Raw genomic sequence first — 19595 nt, 5'->3', positions numbered from 1 at the left:
GGCTTAAAATAGAGAATGCTGAAATACTTAGGTCATGCTGCAGGACGCCTTTACGAAAAAGTAGAAAATAAACATTTTTTTAAAAAGTTCACAATGCTACATCTGGAAAATAAAAACTCAAGCGTCAATCTTTATCCCAACTCGAATTCATAATAATGCTTAACTGCAGCTCACTTACAGCAGGTTGGAGTACTGTCGGTATCAAAATATTGAGAAGATGGAAGCAAAGACAAAAATCACACAATACTCTGCAAATTTATATTTAATACAATTTTGTCCATTCTTCGTCAGAAGGCAACAGTGAAAGTATCACACTCCAATTAGAATAAATTAGGCATGAACATCAAAGCAGAATTAGCATCAGAAACAGCTCATGGCACCATATACCAAGAGGTTGTCAAGGATAAGAACTTTTATAAAAATGTAATTTTACAGATTTTAAGTTATGCCAATATTTAGCAATGCCCATGTTAGCACTAAAAGACAACTTCTAATTAATCAATGTGATTAACGTCCTGATAGCACTGAAGATATTTCAATATGTGATTTATTACATTATACTATCAATGCTACCTGATGAACCCATAAAAATATCTTCCTCCCAGGAACAAAATTGATTGTATAAGGTTCAAATCCTGATAAAGCATTCAAATTTTAAAATCAAATACTGCATATAATCTAGTCAAAATGTGAGAGCTTGCATATGTTAAAATAGTAATGCAGAAACAAATTAACATTTAAGTAATGTGGTATTTAGTCAGTTCAGGGAACACAGAAGACCTTTGAAAATCAAAGACTTTCACGCCAACTTCAAAACTGGTCAGAACTCCCATCAGCTGCCTTTTATCTCCTTCAAGCTGCGAGACGAGCACTGAAACAGAAAGTCCTTCTGTTTCATTAAATGAACGTAGATCATTTAATAAAATCCAAAATATTTACTTCTAGCACTCCACCATATCATTATGGAGGCTTGTTGGGTTACTGCTAAGCTTTACTACCGTGCTGATCCCACCGTCATACCAGCTTAGTTTAATTTGAATTGAAGCAAAAGATTTCCTGTGAGAAAAAGCTAATGGAATCAACAGATTATTTTGTTCAAAAATGATTAATAAACAGCTGCAACAAGATGATGTATGTCCTATGGTAAAATATAAAGCAATTGTCCCACAAGGTCAGACAATGAACCTTTCTTGTATAACATTCCTGGAAATACTATCTGCAAGGTTGAATTCAGACAATTCTTGCAATATTGAATATGTTGAACAATAAATACTGACAAATGATTCAAAATATTTGCTGTCCCTCAAATTTCTTTCTGTAGGAAACAGCTAAATTACTATTTTCTTTTCAATCTGCTAGAAACATGATACAAAAAAGTAAATAAATTAAGGACCAAAACAGGTTGCTCTAGAAGCTTTTCAGGTAGATTCAGATACATGCAACAGGATTGGTTGCATGTTTTGATCTGGATTACTCAACTACTAGAAAGGTTTCAGATCAACATACAGAAGCAAGTAGATTTTTGACCTCTGAAAACAGTCTCTTCATCAAGTGAGAAGTTACAATGACCCATACGTTTCCAGCCTCCTCATTATTGCACTATAGTACTTCAGACATCAACATTAATGAATAAAGTGCACAAGCAGCAAGTGTTTTGCGTGATAAATTACTCCTTTCTTTCCTCTTAAATACCAAGTTCTGGAAAGAAATACTCTTCTACACCAGTGAATCTCCTACACACACAGGTATCCTTTTCAGGGGGTCATCCAAATACCCATTCTCCATGTGCCAGAACTGGTGTGCTAGTCCTGTCCCCACCAATGTCCTCCCTCAACACACACACACACGCACTCTTATGGCCAAATGCCATTGCCCAGTACTGATCTAAAAAATGAGACGGGAGCTTTATGGTTTGCAGGGCTCAACACCATGTGATTCAAGTACATTTATCCACTAACTCAATGCACAAACTATATACAAAAGGGTTTTGTTTTAAAATGAGAAAACTGAATCCACTGCATTTCATTAAAAAATCAGCAGTGTACAAACTGTTTAAACAATCAGTCACTTTTCTTTTGTAAAGTTCACAAGGAATAAGCATATTTAAGAAATTTTGAAATACAATTTCTATAGTGCTTCAGGGACACCAATCGGTAAGGTCTTGTGTGCAAATAAACTACTTGAGCAGACGTATGTGCCCTAGTATAATTTGAACAATGGCCAGTCCAGCTCCACCCACTCCACTGTATTGCTCAGAGAGTTTGGATATACATTTCTAATGAAGCTTTAATGCAACCTGATAAATGTGCCTTAATCCAAGCTCAATGAAGCATTCAGAAAATTGCAAAAAATATTACTTTTTATGTAAGAACACAAAAAAAATAGAAATTGGTCATATGGCACCCTCACCCTGCTCAGTAAGATCATTGCTGAGCTTTCCTTAATCCTCACACTTATGCTTGCCTCCGACATTTAGTATTAACTTATGGGCATGTTCATGTATATAGAATGGAGCTCACTCAGCCAGGAGAAGCAACTCTCATCTTTTTAGAGTTAGCACCACTTTCAAATGCAACTCCAACTGGTGAAAAGATTATATTTGTAACATTGTTCACTTTTTTTTAAGCAAGCGGTCCTTTATATCTGCTTGGTTGGAAAAATTAATTGTGAATATATGCCCCATTTATCTGTGCACCAAACCTGTTAACCATCAAGATGAGATGCAGAAGATGAAGGAGAATCAATGGGACCAAACCATAGAGAAACTAAGGGAATGGTTGGTGGGAGTGGGGAAACTATACAATTATTCTTATTAAATTTAAGCTTTACTGCTGGGAAGACTGTATTCTGAACCTAACTCAGACGTTTTTGATGCTTCCAGACAGGTTTTCTCTGCAAGCTTATCACATGAAGGTGAGACAATTTCAAGTAGAAGTGAATTTTGTGGAAAGATGGAATGGCTGAGAGTTTCATCCTAGCAGGGTAGAGAGTCAATGATAGGCTCAATAATGGGCATGATGCATTCAACATTCTCCACTGGAAAGTGAAAACATACTCTTGAATTGACAGGAGCCGATTTGTACATGGTCTGATGGTAAAGACAGCAAAGGTAATAAAGTAATCAACAGCATGAAAACACATCTGTCCCATTTCAAATGGTGCCACGGGATGTTTCATGCTCACCACAGAGAAAAGGCACGTCCTGTCTCATCAGAAAGTCCCCAACTCCAGCAGTACAACGCACTTTCAGTAACACACTTATGTATCTGCCCAACAGCTGGAGTGGACCTCCAAATCAAATCTTCCATTTAACAAAGCCTGATTAAGATAAGTTTGTTACCGATGGTCATCAACAAACAGAGGAATTCTGTAAAGAGTCACATCATCTTTGTCTTTCTTGGCACCTTGACAATTATAGCAGGTTTCTGAACAACAATCGTCAAAATTTTCTGTTACTTTCGAAGATTGATCAATAAATTTCAAGGTAATAAAGAATGTTTACATTTTAATGAGGGTCCAATGATGCTTGTCACTTGCACAAATTGGGTTTAAAATGCAACTGAACAAACCCAGCCAGGATTCTCACCTCAGATGGAACGCGTGGATGCCTTCCGAAGAGCCATGCTGCTGCTGCTGGCATGAGTAACTTCCTACAGTCACCATGTCTAATTATGATAAACAATAGCCATTTGAATGGGATAGCAGTGAGCTGCACACTCTGGAACGATGCCCCAAAGCAAGCCATCCCATTCAGGAAAGGAAGGATGAAAAGAAAATTAAAATCTTATTTCGGAGATAAAACTGGCTTGCACTGTAATGTCACAGGTGAGCAATGGAGATACTCAGCTTGAATCTACTGCTAACATTAAACAACTGAAGGGAGAAATGGATCTTTGGTCACTTGCTAAATGGGTGTCTGAGTATTATCAGCTGGCTGTAATCATCTCTGCTCGTTTGGTTCTAATGCAGAAGATTAATCGTAACCTTTGATAAGTTTGCATTTTGAGATGTATGCAAACCTCCAAATCATAATAATAATGAACCTGAACATTGTTGCTGGAAAATAAGTTTACTATAATGGATTTTAATATATTCAAGAATGGCATTCTTTCAGCTAACCATAATATTATACAACAATAGCCAACATACCAAACCATTTATGGATAATTTAGAACTTAAAAGGTTGTACCTTATAAATCTGTAGACATACGCCAGATGGAAAACAAGTTTTGGATGGAAAAGACAAACAATTTATACAAAGAACTGTGTCGCAGGCTGTTAACTGTTGTTTCCCTCTTTCACTGATACAGTGAGCTGTAACTAGAATAACTTAACAGAAAGGCCTGTAGCAATTCAAAAGCCCAAAATCCAGAATTGTACAAATTATTCCAACAGAAATATAATACAAAATCTGGTAGATCATCAGACTGCCAAACCACTGCCCCTTACATACAGATTCCTTGGCACTAACCAGCATCAAATACATTGAGGTTATACTCTTCGGGCATGATTGAAATAGACTGGTGGGTGTTACAGTGCAGATGAGGTGTCTGCAGGAGTTATTGGTTTTAATTTCAGTTTTCAGTGAAACTTCCTATACCCCAGAATGCAAATTAGTCTGCTGTTCCTTTGGGGCATTCGCTTCAGGCTCAAAGCAAAACCACTCATTCTATAATAAACAGGGCGAGAAGATTCCACCATTAAGAATATATTAACTTCAAGGTTCAAACAAGCAGCTTGCAATCAAGTTTCTGATGGGTTCTATTGTGAAACAAAGAATGAAAATTGGTTACAAGGCCTGTCTTTTTAATGAAAGACAGGCAATGATTTTAACTGGAATTCACTCACAACAGGAAGAGTTAGCTTTTCAAACAGAACCAATACTTTCATTTATATTCTGATTAGGACACTATACCTGATACTTTTTTCTTAAATTAAGGTGTTTCAGCCCAAAAAATCTTGATCCCTCTACAGCAAGAAAGTGGGAAGGTGGCGAGAGGCAGACAAAACATTTTCAATTACTTCTCAAAACTCAGGATAAATGAACCACAGCAAATCTTGCCCACCACTAAAGCTACCTTAGGTATGCAGTTAAAGGCAGTGTCAAAAAATTATTGTTTTTATACCATGGCAGGTATGACTAAAAATACAATAACTTGAAAGATTCTGCTTTTAATAAGCTTCATGTACACAACACTGCTATTTTGTTTCTTTGGAACTGTACTGGAGGTTTTACTTTAATCCTCCTGTGGAAGGGTGTTATGAAAATCCATTACAACTTGCATCAATGCAAGTCACATTAAGACTTTGGAGAGATTCTGTGCCTCTATGAATTTCTTTTGAGCTGTGCTTGCTCGATTACGTACCAAATATACAGTACCTGCATTTAGCAATAAAGCTCACCTTTCATACATGGTACCAAGTATTTATAACTAGCTTTTTGGAAAGGGGGGAAAATCATTCCTACACATTGGGTCAATCGTTCCCCAAGCGGATTTTGGGCTGGCATTCTTGCAACCTTCATAGGCTTAGCATGTCTAATTGAAAGCTGCACATTTACAATATGTAAATAATTCTCTGGGAGCTTTGTGTAGACTGCACAAAATCCCTCTGTGCTATAGTCTATAGTGTATTTTTCACTTTAAAGTGCTGTAGTGGATTGCTCTAGTTTTTTTATTGCTTGAGGAGATCTTTAAGTACAGTCCCGGCACTGGAGTCTGGCGACACAGGGAGAGGCGTAAACGTGGGAAGGGCACTGGAGATTGGTTTCATGAGGAGATGCGGAGACCCAGCAGAACTGGCAGCTGCCGAGGTAATGAGAGGCACAGCAGCAGATCGTGGAGCCAAGAAAGGACTGGATTCAGATTTTTTCACTGGACCTGCTCCAGCTGCCCCTGTAAATAAAATTTAGTGGCTTGATTTAATGAAATCGTACACTGAAAGCAGAAATGATTCATAAAAATTTTAAAGTATATCTAATTTGCTAGAGTACAATAATCTGGATTGCACTTTAGTGCCCATTTTCAACCTCGTCAAATAACTGTGTGCTATCATTAAACCATGGACTGAAATGTATCACATCTCCAGTCAAAACAACTGGTAGACTGATTGGGAAGGCAAAGCGGCTAACACACAGCTGGCTGGTATTGAAACTTTCCACTTAGGAATTAAACATTCAAAGGCTTTGGTTCTAATCAGTTCATATCATTCAAAAGATGATGCCAAAAAAATATCTACACAGGAGACTGCAGATGCTGGAACATGGATCTACACACAAAGTGCTGGAGAAACTCAGCGGATCAGGCAGCATCTGTGGAGAGAAAAGCACGTTGCTTTCCACGGATGCTGCCTGACCCGCTGAGTTCCTCCGGTGTTTTGTGTGTTGCTGAAAAAATACGAATTTATTTTCTGTGCATTTTATGTTTTATATGTATAATAGGAACAAGAGGGTAGCTAGGGAAAGAATAGGTTCACTCAAAGACAAAGGAGGGAATTTAGTGGAGCCAGAGGAAGTGAATGAGGTGCTTATGGAGTACTTTGCATTGGTATTCAATGAGGAAAAGGACATGGATAATGGTGAGATCAGGGTGGGTGTCTGGTGCTTCAATTAACTCCTTCCCTATTACTTTGGAAGCACCCTCTTCCATGATGAAGACTGATGCAAAGTACTACAACTCTACTACAAAGTAATACTGCTCTCGGCAGGCATTTGCAAGTTCCCATTTATGTCCTTAATAGGCCTCACCTCTCTATGCATTATCCTTTACACCTGACGTTTTGTAATTAGCCTGAGTATAAGCCAGTCTTACTCAATCTCTCCTCATGGAGCCCATCATCCCAGGACAACTTGGTGAATTGGTGTTGTACTGACTCACAAGGCAAGTATTCTTCTCTTGACATGAAGACTAACCTGCACACTGAACTCCTAATGAGGTCCTGCTAATTTCCTCACTTCTGTACTCCAAGCCCCCTTGTAATAAAGGCCAATACCTTGCTAATCGATGGCTGTACCTCCTGTGTTTTTTGTACCAGCACTCCTACTCTGCAGCATTTACTACTTTTTCAACCCTTAAACTAATGATTTCCTATTTTTAAAAGTTTTCCTTTAGCATTAACCTATATTCTGTGGAATTTACAGCACAGAAGTAGGTCATTCAGCCCAACTGGGGTAACCCAGAATGTATGTGCTAAGCTTCCTCTCAACCTTCCATCACATCAAGTCAGCTTATCCCTTTAGATGCCTCTATGGGATTGGGCTCAACTACTACTTGTGCAAACAAGTTTCATGTTCTTACTATTCTTTGAGTAATTAAGGTTCTCCTGAACTCTCTACTGAATTTATTATTTTCCCCACTTGTAAGAACGCAAACGCAAGGAGGCCATTCAGCCCATCAAGCCTGCTCCATCATTCAGTGGTTGCTCTTTTACCTCAGCAACAAGCTCCTGCACTAACTCCACATCCCTCGATTCCCTTAATATCCAGGTCTACTGGCCTCTTTCTAGAGCAAACTAAAGTGCCTGAGCCTCCACAAGCCTCTTGGGTGGAGAATTGCAAAGAATCACCATCCCTGGACAAAGATTTCCTCCAAGTCCAGAATGGCCAAGCCCTTATGTTGTGACCCCTGGATCTTATCACAATCCTCCTCCTCTTTTCTAGTGAAGAGCTCCGCCAATAGAAATTTTTCATTCTTGTAAATTATCTTTGCCCTTTCTTTGCTGCCTTTGGATCCTTTTAATAACCAAGATGAAAACCATTCACTGCACTTAGTGTGGTTTAACCAAAGTCTGAACAAAGCTTCATGTAACTTCTCAATTTTATCCTTCCAGAAATAAACCCAAATGTTTGTATCAAATCTCTGATTCTTGTAAATTAAATGCAGAAGAAGTACAGAGAGTAAATTACAAATGTACCTGATGTATGAGCAGGAAAGCTGCTGGTTTGCTGGCTGGCTGCAGGTGTGGGCCCAAGGGGGTGTATATCATAAACTGGAAGCTTTGGTGGAGGAAGTGAAGGTCGAGATTCAATTTCCAGGAACTTCACAAACATTTCTGAGAAAGACTGCAAGTCAAAGTCATAAAGGTCCTTGGTGTGATAATTCATTCCATCCATACCATACACAAATAATTCACATCATGTTGATCTGTATGAACTAACTTTTAATCTGTTTGCAGGTATCAAAATTAGTAATATGTATAGGTGATAAATCAGAGAAGTCAGTGATTTTAGAACAGCAGGAAACCATTTGGAATGCTATACTTGTAATGTTAACTCAGATCTATCTACTCAAATTCCATTTCTATTCACCTGCTCCTCTTAGTGTATTCCTAAAGTGTTACATTAGTCCCTCCTTAAACCACTGGATTGGCTCAGAACTGTACACAATAGTCAACAGATTTCATAAGTATTTTTAAGGATAATGAAAAATCTCAGGACATGGTGGTGCTAAGAAAGGCACAAAATAAATGAAGGTTTTTTTTTACTTGTAACAAGGGAAATGTTGCATTTGTCTTACTCACTTGAATTTACTCCAAAAATTCTTCCACTTCTCTTTTAAAGAAAACATCTCAAAATCCATCCTGGGTGACCAGACTACCAGACCACTCACCTAGCTACATTCCTGAAGCTGTATTTATTCTTTCCCTAGAGCAAAAAACAAACTGCTGGAGGAACTCAGCGGGTCAGGCAGAGGGAAAGAGGACGTTTTGGATTGAGACCCTGCATCAAGACTGAGAGTGTAAAGGGAGGATAGCCTGCATCTTTACTAGGGTTCAGAAGAATGATAGAGGAACTCATTGAAATTTTTTAAATCCTGACGAGACTGGACTGATAAGATGCAGGAAAGATGTCCCTGATGGTGAAGTCCAGAACCAAGGGTCACAGACTAAGGATACAGGGTAGCCCATTTAGCACTGAGATGAGGAGAAATTTCTTCACCTAAAGAGTGATGAACTGTGGAATTCTCTACCACGGATGGCAATTGAGGCCAAATCATTAAGGAGTTAGATATAATTCTAGTGCCTAAAGAGATCAAGGGATAAATGGAGAAAGTAGAAACAGGGTACTGAATTTTGGTGATCAGCCATGATTGTGCCTGCTCTGCCATTCAACACAAATGGGCCACTTCTACCACTAATTTCTACATTTCCATCCACAAACCAACTTCAAATACCAGTAAATTTAAACTAGCATATGAACTGCATGTTATACATATGCAAAGAATAACCTTGATACACAATATCAAAGGCCATAATTTCCTCCAAGAGTTCAAAGGGCTTTTAGAAAACACGACTGCTTTCTATTTTCAGTACCGTATGAACCCCCTCCACGAGACAACCACCTTATTATAGTGACAGAAGGGAATGCAGATGCTGGAATCTGAAGTAACACACAAAACAGCGGAGGAACTCAGTGGTTCAGGCAGCAGCAAAAGAGGGAAATGGACAGTCTACTTTGCTAAAGTCCAGACGAAGGGTCTCAACCTGAAATGTGGACTGTCCATTTCCCTCCATAGATGCTGATTTGCTGAGTCCCTGCAACATTCTGCGTGTTGCTCCATATTATAGTTAATCTCAATTACCTTTCATTTTCTATAACCTGAAATATCTGTTGTTCATGCATTTTTTAAAAAACCAAAACACTTGAGAATTTATGAACAGAATAGAACTTACATTGTTGAAGACTGTCTGCTGGTTTGGCCTTTGTGGGGTATTTGGTACACTTTGGGTTCCACTAGCTCTGCTACTACCAAGCCAACTAGTGACCCATCCAGTAACGCCACGATATTCACTATCCAAGAGCTAGTAAAACAACATATTTAAAATATAATGTATGTTATAATATTATCACAACCAACTGATAGAAATGCAATCTTTTTTTTGCAGTTTAATGCAAAGGCTCATCATTCCATTATTGTATGTGTCTCGAGAAGTGTACTATTCAGGAACTGGCTCCTGATTCTCAGTCAAAATGAGATGCATAGCTTTCAGCTCTTTAAAATGTCAGCTCCTACATTCAACGACCTCAGATGTGCTCATAGTGCATCTCACAGTAATTTTAATACTTAACAAAAAAAAGACTAGATTATGTCCCATGATCATTTAAAATAAAGTAGCAAATACCAGCATGCTTTTCACATACACTTAGCTTTTGTAGGAAATATTACATTTGGAGAAAGAGAAAAATAGAAAATAAAGCTCTAATGCAACTTGCTTCACAAAGAAACTCAGGGGCGGGAGTTTATGGAAATCACAATTTTAGTAGAAGGCACTCCCACAATCGTTTCAGGTACAAGAGTTCCAAGATTTTGACCCAATAAAAATAAAGGAATTTCAACATATTTCTAAATCAGGATGGTGTGCGCCTTTGCAGTGAGCGGGCAGGGAAATATGCATCGTATGTGCCTATGTCCTTGTCTTTTTTGGCACAGGATGCCAATCAAACAGCCAGCTTTATCCTGGATGGTGCTGACCTCCTTGAGCTGCAATCACTCAAGAAAGTAGAGTTCTACCAGACAATTGGCGTGTCTCAGATGGAAAGGCTTTGGAGTGTCAGGTGGTGAGTCACTCACCTCAGATACTCAGCCTCTTGCTTGTTCTTGGAGCCACCACAGTTGTGTGGTTGGTTCTGTGGTTTCTGGTAAATGGTAATCTCAGCTAATGGTGGGGAACTTGTCAATGGTAACACTATTAAATGTCAAAGGTAGGTAGTTAGAAGCTCTCTTGCTGGGTATGGTCATTAGCCACATCTGAATGTTGTCTAGATCTTGCTGCACATAGGTGTGAATTGCTTCAATTGCTGAGGAGATATGAATGGAATTGAACATTGTGCAATCATGAGAAAACATAGTCACTTCTGCCCCAATGATGGAATGACAGTTATTAATTAAGCAGTAAAGACAGCTAGGTCCAGGGCACTGTCAGGATGATAGTTTTCTAACAACTATAATAATTTTTCTTTGTCCAAGATGTGAACCGAACCATTGAAGTGTTTTCTCCTTGACACCCATTGACCAGTCTTAGCAGAGCACTTGCTGCCAAGCTGGATGAACGTTGTCTTGATGTCTTGGGAAGACATTTTCACTTTACTTCAAGAATTCAATTCTTTGATTCAAATTTGGACCACAGTTGTGAAGAAGTTTGGAGCTGAGTGGTACTGGCAAAATACAAGAGCATAATTAGGAGGAGGAGATTAACATCAGTGTGCAGGTTAGACCATAAGACATAGGAGCAGAATTAGGCCATTCAGCCCTTCAAGTCTGCTCTGCCATTCGATCATGGCTGATTTATATTTTTCCTCTCAATCCTATTCTCCTGCCTTCTCCCCATAACCTTTGATGCCTTTACTAATCAAGAACCTATGAACCTCCACTTTAAATACACCCAATGACTTGACCTCCAAAGCCGTCTGTGGCAATGAATTCCACAGATTCACCACCCTCAGGCCAAAGAAATTCCTCCTCATCTCTGTTCCAAAGGGATGTCCTTCTATTCTGAGGCTGTGCCCTCTGGTCCGAGACACTCCCACTACTGGAAACATCCTCTCCATGTCCACTCTATCCAGGCCTTACAATATTCGATAGGTTTCAATGAGATCCCCTTTCATCCTTCTAAACTCCAGTGAGTACAGGCTCAGAGCTATCAAACACTCCTCATGTGTTAACCCTTTCATTCCTGGGATCATTCTCGTAAACCTCCTCTGGACCCTCTCCAATGCCAGCACATCCTCCCTTAGATACGGGGTCCAAAACTGCTCACAATACTCCAAATGTGGTCTGACCAACACCTTATAAAGCCTCAGCATTACATCCTTGCTTTTATATTCTAGTCCTCTCAAAATGAATGCTAACACTGCATTTGCCTTCCTTACTACCAACTCAATCTGAAAGTTAACCTTTAAGGAATCCTGTACTAGGACTCCTAAGTCCCTTTGCACCTCTGATTTCTGAATTCGCTCCCTGTTTATAAAATAGTCTATGTCTTTATTCCTTCTACCAAAGTGCATGACATACACTTCCCTATGCTCTATTCCATCTGCCACTTCTTTGCCCACTTCCCCAACCTGTCCAAGTCCTTCTGCAGACTCCCTGCTTCCTCAACACTACCTGACCCTCCACCTATCTTTGTATTATCTGCAAACTTGGCCACAAAGCCACTAATTCTGTCATCCAGATCATTAACATATAATATGAAAAGTAGCAGACCCAACAGTGACCCCTGGGGAACACCACTAGTCACCGGCAGCCAACCAGAAAAGACCCCCTTTATTCCCACTCTTTGCCTTCCGTCTGTCAGCGGATTTTCTATCCATGCTAGTACCTTTCCTGTAATACCATGGGCTCCCATCTTGTTTAGCAGCCTCATATGCAGCACCTTGTCAAAGGCTTTCTGAAAATCCAAGTAAACAACATTCACTGACCCTCCTTTGTCTATCCCGTCTGTTACCTCCTCAAAGTATTCCAACAGATTTGTCAGGCAAGATTAAGGGGACCATGCTGAATTCAGCCTATTTTATCATGAGCTTCCAAGTACCCAGAAACCTCATACTTGTTAATGGACTCTAACGTCTTACCAATCACTGTAGTCAGGCTAACTGGCCTATTATTTCCTGTCTTTTGCCTCCCTCCCTTCTTAGAGTGGAGTGACATCCGTGATTTTCCAGTTCTCCGGAACCATTCCCGATTCTAGTAATTCTTGAAAGATCACTACTAATGCCTCCACAATCTCCTCAGCTACCTCTTTCAGAACCCCGAGGTGTAGTCCATTCGGTCCAGGTGACTTCAGACCTTTCAGCTTCCCAAGCACCTTCTCCTTAGTAATAGTGACTACACTCACTTCTGCCCCGACTCTTTCGAATTTCTGGCACGTTGCTGGTGCCTTCCAAAGTGAAGACTGACGCAAAATATTTATTTCAGTTCGTCCACCATTTCCTTGTTCCCCATTACTACCTCTCCAGTGTCATTTTCCAGTGGTCTGATGTCCACTCTTGCCTCTTTTACTCTTTATATGTCTGAAAAAACTTTTGGTATCCTCTTTTATATTATTGGCTAGCTTACCTTCATATTTCATCTTTCCTCCCCTTATTGCTTTTTTAGTTGCCTTCTGTTGGTTTTTAAAAGCTTCCCAATCCTCTAGCTTCCCATTAATTTTTGCAATATTGTATGCCCTCTCTTTTGCTTTTATGCTGTCTTTGACTTCTCTTGTCAGCCACGGTTACTTCACCCTCCCTTTAGAATGCTTCTTCTTCTTTGAGATGAACTGATCCTGCATCTTCCGAATTACTCCCAGAAACTCCTGCCATTGCTGCTCCACCGTCATCCCTGCTGAGATCCCCTTCCAACAACTTTAGCCAGCTCCTCTCTCATGCCTCTGTAGTTACCTTTACTCAACTGTAATACCAATACATCCAGTTTTAGCTTCTCCTTCTCAAACTGCAGGGTGAATTCTATCATATTATGATCACTGCCTCCAAAGGGTTCCTTTACCTTAAGCTCCCTAATCAAATCTGGTTCATTACACAATACCAAATCCATAATTGCCTTTTCCCTGGTGGGCTCGACCACAAGATGCTCTAAAAAGTGATTTCGTAGGCATTCTATAAATTCCTTCTCTTGGGATCCAGTAACAACCTGATTTTCCCAATCTATCTGCATATTGAAATCCCCCATGACCACTGTAACACTGCCCTTTTAACATGCCTTTTCTATCTCCTGTTGTAATTTGTACCCCACATCCTGGCTACTATTCGGAGGCCTGTATATAATTCCTATCAGGGTCTTTTTACCCTTGCAGTTTCTTAACTCTGCCCACAAAGATTCTACATCTTCTGATCCTATGTCACTTCTTGCTAAGGATTTGCTTTCATTTTTTTTTAACCAACAGAGCCACCCCCTCTGCCCACCTGCCTGTCTTTTCGATAGGATGCGTATCCTTGGATGTTTAGCTCCCAGCTGTGATCTTCTTTCAACCACATCTCTGTGACACCCACAACGTCATACCTGCCAATTTCTAACTGCGCTATGAGCTCATCTACCTTATTTCATATACTGCGTGCATTGAAATACAACACCTTCAGTCTGTATTCACCACCCTTCTTCTTAATTCTTAACCCTTTCTAACATTGTTTTATTCTTTATTCTGGAGACTTCAGTAACCTCTCCTGTACTCTCCTTCCCTTTTACTTTATTGATACTTTTCCAATCTGAAGAACCCACCCCCCTATTATTTAGTTTAAAGCCCTATCCACAGCCCCAGGTTATTGATGAGTAAGTGCTGCTTGGTAGTTCTGTCAGCGACATCTCCCATCACTTTGCTGATGAATTAGTGTGTGCCAATTTGCTGGTAATTAGCCAGTTTGGACTTGCATTTTGTGGACAGAACACATCTGGGCAACTTTCTATTGGTAGATGCCACTCTTGTTACTATACTGGAACAGCTTAGTTAGAGGCACAACTAGCTCTGGAGCGAGTCTCCTGTACTACAGCTGGAATGTTGTCAGTTCTGTTGGCCACCATTTTATCCAGTGCTCTCAACATCACATGGAGGGAATCAAATTGGCTAAAGACCAGCTTCTGTGATTGGGAATCTCTGGAGGAAGCCAAGGTGCCACGCCACTTAGTACTTCTGGCTGAAGATGGTTGCCACTACTTCTGCCTTCCCTTTAGCACTCACATGCTGGACCTCACCATTATTGACAATGAGGATGTTATTGGAGTTTCCTTCTCCTATTAGCTGTTTAAATGTCCACCACCATTCATGACTAGATGTAGCATGACTGTCGGACATTCATTTGATCTGCTGGTTGCTAGATCACTCAGCTCTTTACACACTAACATTTGTAGTGCTATGCTGCAACTTCATTAGGTTGGTATCTCATTTTTAGGTACGGCTGGCATTGCCTCTGTTATATTCTTCTGCATTCGTCATTGAACTAGGCTTGTTTGTCATGGTAGAGTAAGTGATATGTTGGGCCATGGGGTTACAGATTATGGTGGTGTACAGTTCTGTTGTTACTCAAGGTCTACTGTACCACATAGATGCCCAGTTTTGAGCTGCCAGACCTCTGACTCTATCCCATTTAGCACAATGGTAGTATCACACAACATGATGTGCCTTCAATGTAAAGAAGGACCTTTGTCTTCACAAGGATTGTGCAGTGGTTGGTCCTATCAATGCTTTTATAGGCAGATGGAATACCATAGATGGACTAACAAGGACAAGGTCAAGTCGGTTTATCCCTTGTATTAATTTGCTCTCTACCTGCCAGATCCAATCATGCCCTGCTAGGTTGATTAGTAACAATACTGTCAAGCTACTTTTATTGAACACCCAAGTTCTCCAACCAGGGTACCGTACTTGCTACTTTTAGTGCTTCTCAATTGCTATTCAAGATGGAGTAATACTGATTCATCCACTAAGAGAGAACAGTAGGTAATAATCAGTATGTTTTCTTATTGAGGTTTGATCTGTGAGATTTCAGTCCTCCACGTGGTCTTTTAATGAAGTCCATGTGGAGAACTCTTTCAGCTACTTACTCCTGTCTGTACACCATTGTAATGGTGGGTATATACTGACGGTGGGGTAGGACCTATCCAGATGGAAGAGTCTGGCATATTGTCTTTAAGACAACTCCCATTTTAGACACAACTCCCCATATATTTGTGAGTACAACTTTGCAAAGTCAACTGGACCAAAGGTCCATGGGTCGACGTTGGGTGCTTCATTCTGTTTATCTTCTATTCAGTTTTAACAACGTGGTTATGATATAACTGAGTAGCTTGCTAGACCATTTCAGCGGGTGGTAAAGAGTCAATCACAATCCTTGGTAGGCCATACCTAGTAAGGATGGCACATTGCATTGAAAGGCACTGGTGAACCAGATGGGTTTTTAATGACAGTCTAGTAGTTTCACTGTTACTATCAAGACCATTTTCTTTTAAATTCCAGGCTATTAACTAAATTTAAATATAGTAAGAACTTCCATGATTTTGTCCCAGTCATGAAGAAATGGTGGTCTATTTTGAAGTCAGGATTGCATGCAACTTGAAGGGGTACCATTCTCATGTGCCTGCTCTCCTTGTCCTAAGTAGTGGAAGTCATAGGTTGAGGAAGGGGTGTAGGAAAGGCAACCTATGTTAGGAAATTCAAGAGATGACACATACTGCAGATACAATGCATGGAAGTGAATGGTTAAGGTGGTGATTTGAACGTGCACCTCTTAATTGCTATTCCAGGATACTAGTACAATAATTTGACCACTACCCCACAACCATATCCTTATAATTCAGCAACTACACTGGATGACTCAGTCATACCTGACTAATTTCTTCTTTCTTTAGTCCCAGAACACTTCCCATCAGCCGCATTGCTTCATTGCGCTTGCTTTTTGGAGTATGGAAGTAACCCACAAACAAATTTCTCATCAAAACCCTTGGGAAGAAAGAGCAAGGGGTTAATGACATGAACATGGAAAAAGACAGATCTGCATTTGGACTAGTTGCCATGCAAACTAGCAATGATTTTGCTTTAAGTATATGGTACAATCGTAATTCCACAACCCCCACCCTCCCCCCCTCCCCACCCCACCTCACAAAAGAAACTTCCAAGATACTGAATTGAACTGTTTAAATTAGGGAAAATATTTTTAAGTTTTCCTAAAAGTGATCAGAATTGACTTTTGCATCATGGTCAGGTATGGCAATTCGTATGCACAGGAACGCACAAAGTTGCAGAGAGTAGTGGACTCTGCCCAATACATCAGGGGCACGTTCCTCTCCACCATCAGTACTACCTACAGGAGGCACTGCCTTAAGGCGGCAACATCTATCATCAAAGATCCACACCATCCAGGCCATGCCACCTTTACACAGTTACCATTGGGCAGGAGGTACAGAAGCCTGAAGTCCCACACCACCAGGTTCAAGAACAGCTACTTCCCTTCATTCAGTTCTTGAATCAACCGGCAAAACCCTAATCACGACAGTTTAGCAACACCATGACCACTTTGCACTAAAATAGATTTTTTTTTGTTCTAATTGTGTTCTCTCTTACAAAAGTTGCTTAATTTATATTTAATTTATGTTTTTCTTGTGAATGCTGCTTATATGCTAGGTGTCTGTGATGTAGCTGCAAATAAGTTTTTCATTGCACCTGTGCATACATGTACTTAAGCATATGACAATAAACTTGACTTAGACTTTTTTTTAAAAAGCATGTGTGCTTAATTCAATGTGTTCAGTGTGTGATTTGAGACAACTCAATAAATATAGAATCAACATGTCTGGATAAGAGATTTTCATGCAATTTTAACACCCTTGAACTTTCCTTAGTTGCTAATGTTAAATACACCTTGATTTAGACAGTGTCAAGGTCTCATACTTAACCTCATATACATTATCACCTCAATGGAAAGCTGCAGGCGTATAACAATCTATCTAGCATCAGGAGGCTGGATTCACAGATACTGAATGAGATAATGTAGAGAGCTACTGCAAGCAGAATCACAAAGCAGCAAATCAGGATCTTCAGGAATGGAAAAGGACTTTTTTGTTTGAATCATTTTTTTTTAAATTCACTGATGGGATGTGGATCTTATTAGAAAACCTACATAGATTACCCAACACATTTTCCATTGAGCAGGTGATGGTGAGCTGTTCCTTTGAATTGTTCTGATCCATATACAGGCCATTCCTGGGTAACAAATGGGTTGTTTTTAGAGACATCCAGGTCGATTTTGTCCGTTAGTTGAAAAATACACAGAAATCACTTGATATGGTAACTGACCTCCACAGTATTGAGATGAATGGTATCGAAAGCACACAAGACTGATAAGAAAGGACAATTGCTAAAAGTGATGAGAGAGAGGAAACTAATTCTACTGTGCAGGGGAATGAATATATGTACGTACTTTGGACTTTTGAATTTAATATTATGGGAGCTCATTCTTATGTAAAGGTGTCCATAAGTCAGGCAGTCATAACCTGGAGACGGACTGTAGTGAATGTTCACTCACAATGTTGGCAATAAAAGGTTCCAGGATTTTGGCCCAGAGATCAATAAAGGGTGATATATATCTCAAATCAGGATGGCATATGATTTTGGAGGGACTTGCATTTGGTAGTTTTCCTAACTAACTATCCTTGTCCTTCTAGATAATGAAGATTATGGCCATTTATTTTACAAGATAATCCAATATTGCTCTTTATCAATGCTGCTCCTCTTGACTTAAGTACATTAAGGTTGGACACCAGGTGTTAATTTATTTTAGTATAAAATCCAAGTGTTACTGATATAAAGATGAGTATTGGTACTTACTTGTCAATTTTCCCTTCATTGTTGTTGACCAGGTTCAATAATTTTCTCTGAGCATCTTCCAACATATCCTTATGAGCCACAACTGTAAAAGAAATAGATACGATTTATGGAAGTAGCCAAAAGTAGCCTAAACAGTCAGAGTGGTTAGGCAGAAAATTCTTAACCGGGGAAAAGTGTGGTTCATACCACACTTGCTTCAGGAAATTACTCATCTTCAGCCAATTAGAATCAGAAGCTAAAATTAAAGGTTCACTGTTGAGACAGCCCTATTACTCAAGATGATGTTACCAAACCAGCCTGGATATGTTACATTCACAAGTGGAGAGGAATGGGAAAGATTCAGCCTCAGGTATGTGAGGTTTTCTACTTTGTTTCTATGTTACTACATTATCTAGTACAATATAAACAGTACAACTACACCCAGGCAACTCACAGTGCATATTACATGTTCCCTGGAATGAGTGTGCTGATCGAATCAGCTGCAAAAGTTGTCTTTAGAGCATTATATACACAGACGTGTTACCGACAGCACTGCTGTGCTGGGAGCCTGATGTGAGCCCTGCCGCCCCTCTGCTGTTGGTGCTGGAGACTTGGTTGAGGGCTGAGCTCTCCGCTGGCACCTCTGTGGCAACAAAATGACCTCGATGCTGCATGCTTCAGTGAGGAATGAGTCACCAAGGCAATATGCAATGGCTTTGAGGGCTGGTGTTGGATGAACCGGGAAAGGAACGGGGCTGCTCTGTGCTAAGATGGAGGGCTCAGGACTGCGACCTGTCCTACGTAGCACAAAACGTGTAAGCATGACTGGGGACTAGCAGCGGCTGTTCCGTTGGTTGACAGAATGCTTCCATCCTAAGGTCTCTCCCACCACCACCGTGATGGAAGGTGGCTGTTACAGTAGGAAAATCTCCAGTACGAGGAGGGCTGGGGACAGATGTGCAGAGGAGATTTATCAGGATGTTGCCTGGATTGGAGAACATGTCTTATGAGAATAGGTTGAGCGAGCTAGGGCTTTTCTCTTTGGAGAGGAGGATGAGAGGTGACTTGATAGAGGTGTACAAGATGGTAGGAGGCATAGATCGAGTGGACAGTCAGAGACTTTTTCCCCAGGGTGACAATGGCTAACACGAGGGAACATAATTTTAAGGTGACTGCAGGAAGGTATAAGGGGGATGTCAGGGGTAAGTTTTTTTTTATACACAGAGAGTGGTGGGTGCGGGGAACGCACTGCCTGCGGAGGTTGTGGGGGCAGATACATTAGGGACATTTAAAAGACTCTTAGATAG

General features: G+C 40.2%; 1 protein-coding gene across 3 annotated transcripts in view; it reads right to left on the bottom strand.

Annotated features, from left to right (window-relative positions):
• Nucleotides 1-260: 260 nt before the first annotated feature.
• Nucleotides 261-19595, bottom strand: part of trip11 (thyroid hormone receptor interactor 11) — a 102719-nt gene continuing 83384 nt past the window's right edge. For all 3 annotated transcript variants that reach the window (XM_052014776.1, XM_052014785.1, XM_052014793.1), the window contains 5 exons: nt 18310-18391; nt 16311-16425; nt 9670-9798; nt 7912-8059; nt 261-5894 (listed from right to left, as the gene is read on the bottom strand). In XM_052014776.1, coding sequence (XP_051870736.1) covers nt 5674-5894; nt 7912-8059; nt 9670-9798; nt 16311-16425; nt 18310-18391 — 695 coding nt within the window. In that variant the 3' untranslated portion in view covers nt 261-5673. The remainder of the gene's footprint in view (nt 5895-7911; nt 8060-9669; nt 9799-16310; nt 16426-18309; nt 18392-19595) is intronic.

The sequence above is a fragment of the Pristis pectinata genome, chromosome 1 (genome assembly GCF_009764475.1).
Source record: "Pristis pectinata isolate sPriPec2 chromosome 1, sPriPec2.1.pri, whole genome shotgun sequence".
NCBI lineage: Eukaryota > Metazoa > Chordata > Chondrichthyes > Rhinopristiformes > Pristidae > Pristis > Pristis pectinata.
Note: the sequence above shows the minus strand (reverse complement) of the source record. Positions and strands in the feature narration are given on the sequence as shown.